Genomic DNA, 14,073 nt, shown 5'->3' on the forward strand with positions numbered 1-14,073 from the left:
CCTTAGAATTCCTTTAAGAAAAGAATATACTAGGACTATTTTTAGGGGTTATATAAGCTAAGTGCAAAAAACAAAAGAACAGGCTTTTCTAGTGAAAAACTATATGAAAAGTTGTTCAACCTAACTGCTTCATTTCCCTTAAGAACAGTGCTAATAGTCATCCACTGCAAATATTTCTAAGTAGCACTGATTCTGACTAAAGAAATTATATGCTCTAAGACATTTTCTTAAATGCTGAACCTGAATTGTGACAGCACACGCTGTCAAGTTACTTTTTAAAAAAAAAATGAATGCAAACTGAAACCATGTGGCCTCTGCTCAACTTTTACACTGATTTATAATTCAGAAAGTGTTTCTATAAGAGTGCATTGCTCCAGTTAGCAAATTTTCACCAACGACATGGTCCATGTTAAGTGTCTGTCAACCTTACACTTACCCTACAGATTAGGCAAGGCACAGAAACAGATAACCCTTTAACGTTAACCTCTGCTGCCAAAACAGACACAAAAGGCAAGCAGTGAGCTGTGGGAAGATCATGGCAGCAGGGATCAACCAAGAGTTCCATGCTAAGCAGGTGGTGTGCAAAAGGTGCACAGAAACAGAATGATAACTTTGTATTCACTGACATGAAAAATGCTAGGCACTGGACAGAGCTAGGATCACTGCACCTGTTATACCCAAGGGCTCATAACAAATTAAGTGGACATGAGCAGAAGTAGGTAAAATACTACAAAAATTTACATCATCCAGCATGTGGGATTGTATTAGAAAAGAGTTTTAAACACATAACTGCATATGTTGCTATACTTCCTATATTATTTCATCATAACCATCCCTTCTCCAAAACACAATAATTTCATTGTGCATCTTTACTGTCAAATACTATGTGGTAGTTAAAGAATAATGAGACAAATCTCTAAGCACTAACCCGGAAATATTTCCAGGCCACGCTGTTAAGTGAAAAAAACAACAATCCCAGAATAATGCATTTTATGTGTCAAAACAAAAGAAAGAAACAAAAGAAAACCCTCAATATATGTGTGTATGCAAGTGAATTTTTTAAATAAGAGCATGCACCAACCACTTGATGACCTTCAGAAGGCATAACAGGTAATTTTCACTCTGTACCATTCTTTCCTCTTTACAGCTTTTTAAAAAACATCACATAGACCAATAGCCATGAATCAAAAACTATTATGAGAAACAAGAAAGGAAGTTAGTTTAAGTTTCCGTCACAGAGAATCTTACTCTGGACACCTGAGAATTGCACAAGTATGTCCAGAATAGTGCTATATTCAATTAAAATAATTTCTGGAAAAATCAAGGCAACTGGGCAGTAAAATGTCATTCATATTCCTCTCACAAGATGAATTATGACACACTGTAAAAGTACTAGTTAGAAAATTTTACCTTTCTTGAAGTATAGATGTCAAAAAATGGCTTATTTCTGACACTAAATGGTTCCTGTGTTTTGTCAATGAGCCCAGTCTTCATTTTTTCATGTCGAGGACTTATTATTTCTCTTTCTATACACTGCAGACGAATATTAAAATCACAATCTCCAACTGGCTGTGCCTGAATTAAATGAGACAATTATTTAAATTTTAATACTAAACACTATTTCATCAGCATAATTATTTTTTTTAATTTTTTTAATGCTTTTTATTTATTTTTGATACAGAGAGTGACAGAGCATGAGAGGGGGAGGGGCAGAGAGAGAAGGAAACACAGAACCGGAAGCAGGCTCCAGGCTCTGAGCTGTTAGCACAGAGCCTGATGCGGGGCTTGAACCCACGAACGTGAGATCTAACCTGAGCCGAAGTTGGAGGCTTAACCGACTGAGCCACCCAGGCGCCCCTCAGCATAATTATTAAGGCTGTCACAATACATATAGCAATCTACATAAGGAGCATCCTTTGAAGTTGTCCAATGCACAGTCTGCACAACCATATGTCAGTCCTAATTTGACTAATTAAACACACCTAAACACACACACACAGAAACCCAGCTATTTATTTTAAAATTAATAAATGCATGAAACAGTATGAGAATGGTATGTATAATCTTGTCCAATATAAATTTAAGTTTTCACTTCAGAATTAAAGTATTACTATACTGACTAATCATTTTTATTATTGAATTAATAAAACCTGTGTAAAACTAAAATCTACATAATTCAGGAAAGTATAGGCAAATATAATCAAAATAAGCAACACAGTTACCTATAATGTTTTGGTTGCTTAAAGTGCTAATGAATCAATAAGTAGAAGATAATTATTAGACAAATACATCCTCTGAAAACTAATCTAGAACAAATTTTTCATAATATATTCAATTACACAATTATAAGGTTCTCTATATACAGTATATATACAACATGGTCCATACATGTGCCATCTATTATTTGAGCCTGAAATAAAAAGTACATAAACTTTTTACATAAGTTGAAGGTAGGGGCTTAAACTATCAAATGGTATATACAAATATAGTTTATAACACTTTATCTGGGTGACAGTATCGTCCAGATTAGTAACATTACCTGATATCAAGTACCGCTCTTCATTATTTTGCAGATAGAAACCTTTCCACTAATTTTTCTCACCTTTTCATCTTCTTCCTCTTCTCTAATCTACATTACTCAAGCAAACATTTATATAACCTAATGCTTACAAAAGGGTGGCAGCATTTGCTTAGGCGGTAGACATTAAATATGCCTTGAGGATGACTTTTTTTCATCTTTGAAAGGATAACAATTTTGATACTCAGCAAAGAATAAGGAGTAAGACAAAGTAAGCCCTTGTTATGAGGTAGTATATGTTCCCTTTACATAAAGGCATACAACTGTTTGTAAAAATTTAAGAAACATTAGTCAATGATCACAAAGCTCATGTGTGATCTTTTTCACACCACCTGCATCATCAAGAAGGCTGAAAAACCTAAAATATTATGCTTATTTATTATACCTATTAGAAGAATTCAGATCCCTATAAAACTAATGTGAAACTAGCAAGTCCTCCTTTTTTAAATAAAAAGCCAAACAACTGTTTTAAAAATATGTAAGTCGTCTTAATTCTCTCCTAAATACTTTTCACTTTAAAACATGAATACATAAAGTCATCAAAACAACAAGAAAAAATTGGAAGCAGGTTCATCTACAAATCTATGCTGTCTATAGTAAAGGAAGCAGTTGCTAGGTAGACGTTACATCATTGAAAACAGACAACAGGAAGAACTCAGTAACTATTAACTAACTGGCCTCCTAGTTTTGAATTCTTTCTCACTTCAAAATACTATATCTGCTGTCATTGTGGTTATCTTTCAAAACAATAAAAGTGTGAGCCTATCATTAACATACCTATAATGATTCAACAATGCCCTATTAAGGAACCAGCTAAAACGCCTTATTCGAGTCACCTGGCCCCAATCCATTCGCACTCCCTGCTGTGTCCCGCACTCCCTGCTGTGTCCCATATCTCCACAGACATCAAGTAACTAACAACCACCTCATGCTCCTGACCTCCATGATTCTATCCTTCAAAATTATTCCACACCTCAGTGATTCAACTATACCCTGGTTAAACTGAAATACTCTCACTTCTCTCGTGCCTTTCATACATTTCTGTATCTCTACCATACCTGCGTTATTGTTACACTATCATAATTCTTTTTATTCCTCATCCATAAGACCAGTGGTCCACAAATTTCTCGATTTTGTACCCAATCTAAATACATACCTAACAAATGTTTATAATATATGCATGTTTATTTCTAATGATTTGCATACATGTACAATTGTACATGTTAAACACAGACAAAACATGAATACATAGATAAAAAATAAACAAAAGTTCTACTCTCTTTTCAAATCTAACCATGGTAACAGCCCTCTTTGGAGACCAGTATACCCTGACGGCCAGAAATTATGCCTTATTCACCTGTGTATATTCAATACATAGAGCAATACATATAAAAGATGATTAATGAAATTATTGAACAAAATAAGGTAACTAAAAATATTTTAACGATTATTTCAAAAAAGTTATTTTTTTTCTATAATAGAGACCTTGATTTGGTGACTCAAAATAAGCTAGTTAATCAAGTTTGCATAGTAAACTAAAGAATTAAATATATGATGGTTTTGATTATAAATACACCCTATATCAGAAATGTGGGGGGAAATGTGATTTTAAAAACAATGAACTATGTCAATAAGCACTCAGTATTTATTGAGTAAATTGCAGACCTAAAGAGTTAAGGCACAATTTTATCATTTTTACAGTAAAATATGGATGGATTTCCTAAAGAAAACACAACAGTACAAACTTTCTAGTAAGTTTGATTAAAATGGAAAACTTCTGTGCATCATTAGATACTAATCTGCAAAAGATATTGTGGCATACATAACCTCAAAAGGATTAGCATTCAGATAAGATAATTAATTCCTACACATTAAGATTGACAACCAAATAGCAAAATTAGAAAATTATTCCAACATAATTAAATCACACACCAAAAAAATTCAAATAGGTAAAAATGAATGATTGAAATGCCTTAGCTTCATTAGTAATACAGGAAAAGCAAATTAAAACAAGATGAAATATCATTTCACACACATTCAATTAGCAAAAATTTTCAACTCTGATAATACCAACTGTGGTAAGTTGTTACACCCACTTTTCAGAGGAATTCAACAATGTAGCAAATACATCTAAAGTTGCCAATTCAGAATCTCTATGATGTAGGTATCTAGGACATAGGTGGGAGTGAGGAACTGTACCTTTTTAAAAACACATCTCAGGTGTTTACATCTCCAAAATGACAACTGTCCTAGACAAATTCTGATGTATGTACACAAATGTTCAAGAGGAAAAAAGACAAACTTTATATGTTTATGCAAATTAATAGTCAATAGTAATTAAAGTGAATGAACTAAACCTGTATGTATTAATACAGATAAATCTCAACAAAATAATATGGAGCAAATGCTGGGTACCACAGTACAATACAATGACATTTATATAACATTAGAAACTTCATACAACAATACATTATTTTAAAGACACACACATAGGCAGTAAAGGTATTAAAAACATTCATGGAAATAATAAATATCAAATATGGGATAAACGTTGCTTCTGCATAAGAGGGTCATCCTATTTTGGATAAGATAGGTGTGCACAACAAACTTCTACTGGATCTGTAATGAGTTATTTCTTAATTTTAAAAAATAGGTAAAAATGACAAAATATTAAGCTTCAACAAATCTGGCAGTTAATATATGCATATTCCTTAAATTATTCTCTATACTTCTGTATACACTGAAACTGCTCATATTTATTTTTTAAAGAATTTGAAGCTACTGTCAAAGTTCTCAGGCTAAGAAGTGAACCTGTGCTGAACACATATTAAAGCAGAGCTCAATATCAAACAGCAAAGGAGACAAAACTTCCCCATTTACAACAAAACAATGCTACCACCACCTTTTATGTCTCACTACAAGCCAATTAACATTATTCCAAAATCTGTGAGAGGAGTAGTGGATTCTGAAAAGTATTACTTTTGAGGAATATAGTAATCACAAACAGACAAAATTAAAATTTGATGGTTTCTGACCTTGAGTCTCTTAAATACGAAACTGTCTGAAATATATAAATTCAACAAAAAATGAAATATATGTATATATAATTTCCAGGGAAAATGCCTTTTTAAAAGTAACCTGGGTTAATGTAATCCTGAATCTTGATAGTGTAATTTAAAATAGATACCCCAGGGATACCTGGGTGGTTCAGTTGGTTGAACGTTCTACTCTTGGTTTCAGATCAGGTCATGATCTCACAGTTCATGAGATCGGGCCCCACACTGGGCTCTGTGCTGACATATTCTCTCTCTCTCCCTCTGTCTGCCAGCCCCTACTCACCTGCATGTGCACTCTCTCTCTAAATAAATAAACTTCAAAAAATAATAATAAATAAAATACATACTCTAAAAAAGAACTTTTAAAAATTTGTCATAAATCTCCAAAATTCTAAAACTTAAACAACACTTTTAAGTCCAGAATTCTCAACTGCTTTCGTTCTGGTCTGAATACCAAATGATTATGCAATTTGAATAATGTTTGTCTAGAGAAATGATTATACCTTTTCACAGATGTACAATATTGAAAGAGTTTCTTGCATTTACAGAAGTCATCTTGTACTGTCTAAATAATTTAGACACTGATACTAAAATTAAACTTAACAGGCAGATATTTGGCTGGTCTAAAACTATAGGAAATGGGTAGAGAATATAATTACTATTTTTGATATCTATTTATAACAGAATCTTATATTTTATTTTTAAGTTTCCTGCCTGTACTCATGAATAACATATTTGTGTCCCAAAGTTATACATTCAACATCCATAATCAGCTTCTCTCTTTTTTTTAAGTAATAGTAATAAAACTGATGGACTTGTTTTTTTAAGCAGGTACAGAATAACTAAAACCAAGAGTTTACATAAAATGCTCTTGTTTTACCAGTTAAACTATTTTTCTTTACTCACTTGAAGTATCTTAAAAACTCTAAAGACAAATGTGTAAAATTATTATTAAGATATCAAATAAGTAACCTCAGTCACAGTATTTCTTTCCTATTATCTCTAAAGCAGCCATACTTTTTATTTATAAAAATGTAACTATTATCTCAAGGACAATTTTATAAATTATAAAAGGTACTTACATTGAATTTAATTATATCATATATCAAATACCTAGGAACGGCCTGTCCATTTACTCTGTCAATAATCATTTCCTTGAAAGAGAAAAGAAAAGAAGGTAAGTTTCTTCACATATTAATGGCAATTTCTCTAATCTGATTAAAATACAAACACACACAGCAAGTACATAAATCATATATATACAGCCTGATGAAACATTGAAGTGAACACTTATACCTAGATCAATACACTGTCAGCATCCCAAAACACCCTGTCATGAATTTATTCTGCACTGAAAGAAAATGATACAATATCTCATTATACTTTTTCTATTTGAATTACTATTCAAATACCATTACTATTACATTTTGTTTCATGTTTGAATTTCTAAGCAGTTACTAGAACAAAGAAACTATAAATTTTAATTCCTAATATGGGGAACATTTTAAAAAATAATTTTGTTAAGGGAACCTGAGTGGCTCAGTCAGTTGAGCATTGACTTGGGCTCAGGTTACAATCTTGTGGTTCATGAGTTCAAGACCCACATTGGGCTCTGTGTTGATAGCTCAGAGCTTGGAGCCTGCTTTGGATTCTGTGTCTCCCTCTCTCTCTACCCCTCCCCAACTCACACTCTGTCTCTCTCTCTCTCTCTCTCTCAAAAATAAACATCAAAAAAAGTTTTTTAAATAATAATTTTGTTAGATCATTATTGCTTTAAATTTTTTTACAGGCCAATTATTTAATCATAAAATCTATAGATATAAATGACATCCTTATTATAAATATAATCCCCATGTAAACCAAATCCCAAATACAGAATCTAACAGCACACCTAAAGGAACTAGAAGCAGAACAGCAAAGAAATCCCAAGGCCAACAGAAGAAGAGAAATAATAAAGATTAGAGCAGAAATAAACAACATAAAATCTAAGGAAAAAAAAAAAAAACAGTAGAAGAGATCAATGAAACTAAGATCTGGTTTTTTGAAAAAATAAACAAAACTGATAAACCCCTAGTCAGACTTCTCAAGAAGAAAAGAGAGAAGACTCAAATAGATAAAATCATGAATGAAATTGACCTTATCAAAACCAACCCCTCAGAAATACACAGAATTTTCAGAGACTACTATTAAAAATTATATGCCAACAAATGGGACAACCTAGAAGAAATGGACAAATTCCTAGACATACTATCAAACTCACATGGGAAGAAACAGAAAATTTGAACAGACCCATAAATAGTAAAGAAAGTGAATCAGCTATCAAAACTCTCCCGACACGTTAAGAGTCTTTGGCCAGATGGCTTCCAAGGAGATTTCTACCAGATATTTAAAGCAGAGTTAATACCTATCCTTCTCAAGCTGTTGCAAAAAGTAGAAATGGAAGAAAAGCTTCTGGACACATTCTAGGAAGCCAGCATTACCTTGATTCCCAAACCAGACAGAGACCCCTGAAAAAAGCACAACTACAGGCCAGTACCCCTGATGAACATGGATGCAAAAATTCTCAACAAGATACGAGCAAATCGAATTCATATAAAAAGAATTATTCACCATGATCAAGTGGAATTCATTCCTGGGCTTCACGACTGTTTCAATATTTGCAAATCAATCAATGTGATACATCACATTAATAAAAGAAAGGATAAGAACCATATGATCCTGCATTTGTTATGCAGAAAAAGCATTTGATAAAATACAGCATCCTTTCTTAATAAAAAACCTCAAGAATGTCGGGATAGAAGGAACATACTTAAACATCATAAAAGTCATGTATAAAAAGCCCACAGCTAATATTATCCTCAGTGGAGAAAAACTGAGAGCTTTCCCCCTGAGATCAGGAACACGATAGGGATATCCACTCTCATCACTGTTGTTTAACATACAAATGAAACAAAAAGCATCAAAATTGGCCAAGAAGAAATCAAACTTTCACTTTTCACAGATGACATGATATTATACTTGGAAAACCTGAAAAACCACCAAAAAACTGCTCTTAGAACTGATACAAATTCAGCAAGTCGCAGGGTACAAAATCAATGTTCAGAAATCAGTTGCGTTTCTATGCACCAATAATGAAGCAACAGAAAAAGAAATCAAGAAATCGATCCCATTTACAATTGCACCAAGAACCATAAAAGACCTAAAAATAAATCTAAACAAAGATGTAAAAGATCGGTATGCTAAAAACCATAGAAGAAAACTTATGAAGGAAATTGAAGAAGACACAAAGAAAAACATTCCATGCTCCTGTATTGGAAGAATAAATATTGTTAAAATGTCAATACTACCCAAAGCAATCTACACATTCAATGCAATCCCCATCAAATTTGCACCAGCATTCTTCTCAAAGCTAGAACAAACAATCCTAAAATTTGTATGGAAACACAAAAGACCCCAAATAGCCAAAGCAACGTTGAAAAAGAAAACCAAAGCAGGAAGCATCACAATCCCAGACTTTAGCTCTACTACAAAGCTGTCATCATCAAGACAGTATGGTTTGGCACGAAAACACACACTGACCAATGGAAAAGAATAGAGACCCGAGAACTGGACCCACAAATGTAAGGCCAACTAATGTTTGACAAAGCAGGAAAGAGTATCCAATGGGGGGGGGAGGTGTCTTTAGCAAATGGAGCAGGGAGAACTGGACAGCAACATGCAGAAGAATGAAATTAGACCACTTTCTTATACCATACACAAAAATAAAATAGATGAAAGACCTAAATGTGAGATGGAGAACCATCAAAAACCTAGAGGAGTAAACAGGCAACAACTTCTTTGACCTCAGCCACAGCAATTTCTTGCTCGACACATCTCCAAAGTCAAGGGAATTAAAAGCAAAAGTGAACTACTAGGACCTCATCAAGATAAAAAGCTTCTGCACTGCAAAGGAAACAATCCACAAAACTAAAAGGCAACCAACAGAATGGGGAAAGATATTTGCAAATGACATATATCAGATAAAGGGTTAGTATCCAAAATCTATAAAGAACTCACCAAACTCAACACCCAAAAAACAATCCAGTAAAGAAATGGGCAAAAGACATGAATAGACACTTTTCCAAAGAAGACCTCCAGGTGGCCAATGGACACATGAAAAAATGCTCAACGTCACTCGCCATCAGGGAAATACAAATCAAAACCACACTAAGATACCACTTCACACCAGAGAGGATGTGGAGAAACAGGAACCCTCTTCCACAGTTGGTGGGAATGCAAACTGGTGCAGCAGCTCTGTTCTTTGAGGTTCCTCAAAAATTAGAACTATCCTCCCACCCAGCAATAGCACTACTTGAAATTTATCCAAAGGATACAGGAGTGCTGATTCATAGGAGCACATGTAACCTGATGTTTATAGCAGCGCTTTCAACAATAGCCAAATTATGGAAAGAGCCTAAATGTCCATAAATGGATAAAGATGTGGTTTATATATACAATGGAATACCACTTGGCAATGAGAAAGAATGAAATCCTGCCATTTGCAGCAACACGAATGGAACTGGAAGGTATTATGCTAAGTGAAATAACTCAGAGAAAGACACATATCATATGTTTTCACTCATATGTAGAATTTGAGAAACTTAACAGAAGACCATGGGGGAAGGGAAGGGGGAAAATAATTTCAAGCAGAGAATGAGGCAAACCATAAGACTCTTAAATACAGAGAACAAACTAAGGGTGGATGGGGGGTGAGGGAGAGGGGGGAAAAGGGTGATGAGCATTGAGGAGGGCACTTGTTGGGATGAGCACTGGGTGCTGTATGTAAGCGATGAATCATGGGAATCTACCCCCAAAACCAATAGCACACTGTATACACTGTATGTTAGCCAACTTGACAATAAATTACATTAAATAATAACAATAATAATAATAATAATAAATTTGTTAAATCATTATTGCTTCAAATTTTGTACAGCCCAATTATTTTAATCATAAAATCCATACGTATAAATGATGTCCTTATATATAATAAATATAATCCCCAAGTAACCCATATGGTCTTTCTTGGTCCCAGGTCCATGTAATATGATCAAAGGGAATAGGACAATAGAATATATTACCTATCATAGCCATTAAGTGGAAAAAACTTCAATTATGTACTTTGACAAAGAAGAGATAAAGGACATTAAAAGATAAGAGCGGTACCGGGGTGGCTCTGCTGGTTAAGCATCCGACTCTTGGTCATGATCTCACAATTGGTGAGTTTGAGCTTTTCATGAAGCTCTGGGCTGACAGTGCGGAGCCTGTTTGGGATTCCCTCTCCCTCTCCCTCTCTTTCTGCCCCTCCCCTCACTTGTGTGCTTGCATGCTCTCTCTCTCTCAAAATAAAAAAAAATAAACTTCAAAAAAATACAAAAATTTTAAAGATGATTATAGGTACATAATGCAGTGTTTTATAAAATTTCAATTCTCAAAAATATTCCAAAAATTCTTTTTTTCCTCATATTCTTCCTAAAAGACTAAGCAGGGTTCTTGTTATCTTAATTTCATGACAGAAAATCATCTAAAATTACAAAGAACACAATGATTTAGGACAAATACACTTTGCTTAGAATCTATTACCAATTAATCTCTTTCCCAAATATGTATTTGTTAGCCTACAGATATTAATTTATGGTTATTAATGTGAACCCAACCCGTGGCATAAATTAAACAGCTTCTTTTATCTTAAACTGTTTACTGAAATATTTTTACTTAAATACTTGTATCTGAGAATTTTATGAGCCATCAAGGTGGCACCAAAATCAGGATTCATTATTATTTCCAAAAATGTATGGATGGAAGTTAAGTGAATTTCTAGGTTGAGACAGCAGACATCACAGAATCTCTCTCCCAAATTACCTGATGAAATGAGGACATTAAAAATAGCAAAAAGGAAAATTTATTATCAGCAAACAAAACAAGTAACAAGAAATATACAAGTAAGCACTAAAAAATTGAAAACTACTAAAACTCTGGTAAAACAAAAAGGGGGGTAGGGGAGAGTTCAACTCCAAGGTCACTAAATCTCCAGAAACCCTACTTATAAAATGATACATTCTTGGTAATTGTCAGTATCCTAGGCAAATACAGCTCAAAGCAAACTTGGTAGTTATTCTTGTCTTCTTTTTTCTCTCTTCTGATTGAAATAATAAAAATAGTATAATATTCTTTCTGCCTGAAGAAAGACTCCAGGACTCCAAAATGAAGTGAAGAAATAACCTGAGCATTACTGGAATAATACATAATTTCAAATTAGCTAAAGAAAACGTTCACTAAAAGCTTTTCAAAAAGACCAGAACTCAAGTATTCTAACAAAAGACCCAATACCTAGGCTGAGTTCTTTCAAATGACCTCCCTACCACAATGTTCCCTCCCCCACAGTTGCCATCATTGCCCTACAGAAAAGTAGGTAAATATAAAATACGTAAGCTTAAATCTTTAGTTAAGAAAAGTCGAGGGGCGCCTGGGTGGCTCAGTCAGTTGGGCCTCCGACTTTGGCTCAGGTCAGATCTCATGTTCGTGGGTTCGAGCCCCGCGTTGGGCTCTGTGCTGACGGCTAGCTCAAAGCCTGGAGCCTGCTTCTGGTTCTGTGTCTCCCTCTCTCTCTGTCCCTCCCTCTCTCATGCTCTGTCTCTCTCTGTATCAAAAATAAATAAAACATTAAAAAAAAAGTTAAAAAAAATACTTTATCAATTAAAAAAAAAAAAAAAAGTCGAACCCCTGGGCACTGGTGTTGGGATTGTAATATGGTGAAACCACTATGAAGAGTAGCAGTTCTATGGCACTATGGCAGGTCCCTCAAAAAATTAAAAATAGCACTTCCATATAATCCAGGAATCCCACCTCTGCGTATATATCCCAAGAACTGAAAACAGTTTTTTGAAGAGGTATTTGTATGCCCATGTTTATAACATCATTATTCTAACAGATGGGAGCAACCCAAATATCCATCAACAGATACATGAATAAGTAAGTGTGGTATACAGATATAGCAGAATGATATTCAGCTTTGGAAAGAAAGGAAATCTATCACATGCTGCAACATGAATAAACCTTGAGGGCATTATGCTATATAAAATAAGCCAGTACAAAAACACAAATCTTATACGCGTTCACTTATATGAGGTATTGGAGGTAGTTAAAATGACAGAAATAGTAGAATGATGGTAGTCACAAGCTGCAGGTAATGGGGAGCTGTTTACCAAGTACAGAGTTGGACTTTTACAAGATAATATTCTGGAGGGCTATTGCATAAAAATATCCACATAGTTAACATTATTGGACTGCATCCTTAAAAATGGTTCAGATAGTAAATTTATGTCATTTTTAACCACAATTATAAATAAAGTTTTTTTTTCAATAAAACCCAGTTAAGAAGGGAAAACAGATTTCCTCTTCTAGCAAACTGGACAATCAGAAACTAGATTCACCATCTTGCCTGAAAAAAACCAAGTAGACAAAATATAGTCATCAATACCAAGGCACTGGACATCCCACAACAAAGGACAGTAATCTCTAGGACACAATAATAGATAGGTCCCAGTTTACTGCCCAAGGGTTTTCCAGGGCTTCAAAGCAGGCAGAGGGATTCCAGGTTAAGCTCAGCCTTCTTCCTAAGTTAAAAAGCAAAAACAAAACAAAAACAAAAACAAACCAGACAGGTTGTCCAGGGAGACCAAAAGAACTAGAGTTCTCAGAGCAGAGTATGAGAGACAGACAGAGACAGAGAGAGATGCAAAGAAGGAACTACAAATATCCTGAGACAGACTTTCATGAATGTTCAACAGAACATGAATGTGAGGAAACTACTCAAGGCAGGGAAAAGAACCACTAAAAAGACTTAGAGGGAACCATACAGGCACTGAGACAAGGCTGGGAATAATGCTGACTGCTAAAAGCCAATTTAATTCATGGGCATTGGGTACTCAGAAGGATCTTGTGTCAAGAGCAGAGAATAATTATCCCTAGACCAACTCTTCTCTAGTCTACCTACCAAATCTTAAAAGCAAGACTCAAAAAGTATAAACCAGTTCCAAGTAAATGAAATGCATCCCAGAACAAAGCTCAAAAATATTTATAGAAATACAAAACTATCAAGCCCCCAACAAGGTAAAATTTGAGTGTTTTCTTTCTTTTTTCTACTTTTTTTTATGTTTATTTATTCTTTCTATAATTTGCATTTTTTTTAATAATTTGCATCGAAGTTAGTTAGCACACGGTGCAACAATGAATTCAGGAGTAGATTCCTTAAGCCTCTTACCCATGTAGCCCATCCCCCTCCCACAACCCCTCCAGCAACCCTCTGTTTGCTCTCTATATTTAAGAGTCTCTTATGTTTTATTCCCCTCCCTGTTTTTATATTCTTTTTGCTTCCCTTCCCTTATGTTCATCTGTTTT

At 34.3% G+C, this 14,073-nt stretch overlaps 1 protein-coding gene across 1 annotated transcript in view; it reads right to left on the bottom strand.

Annotated features, from left to right (window-relative positions):
* The window catches only part of RNGTT (RNA guanylyltransferase and 5'-phosphatase), a 306,020-nt gene that overhangs the window by 201,698 nt on the left and 90,249 nt on the right, over positions 1-14,073 (bottom strand). Inside the window, exons 10-11 of the mRNA XM_029944807.1 lie at positions 6,717-6,788; positions 1,411-1,575 (exon numbers count right to left, since the gene is read on the bottom strand). Coding sequence (XP_029800667.1) covers positions 1,411-1,575; positions 6,717-6,788 — 237 coding nt within the window. The remainder of the gene's footprint in view (positions 1-1,410; positions 1,576-6,716; positions 6,789-14,073) is intronic.

This window comes from Suricata suricatta, chromosome 7 (assembly GCF_006229205.1).
Source record: "Suricata suricatta isolate VVHF042 chromosome 7, meerkat_22Aug2017_6uvM2_HiC, whole genome shotgun sequence".
Classification (NCBI taxonomy): Eukaryota; Metazoa; Chordata; class Mammalia; order Carnivora; family Herpestidae; genus Suricata; species Suricata suricatta.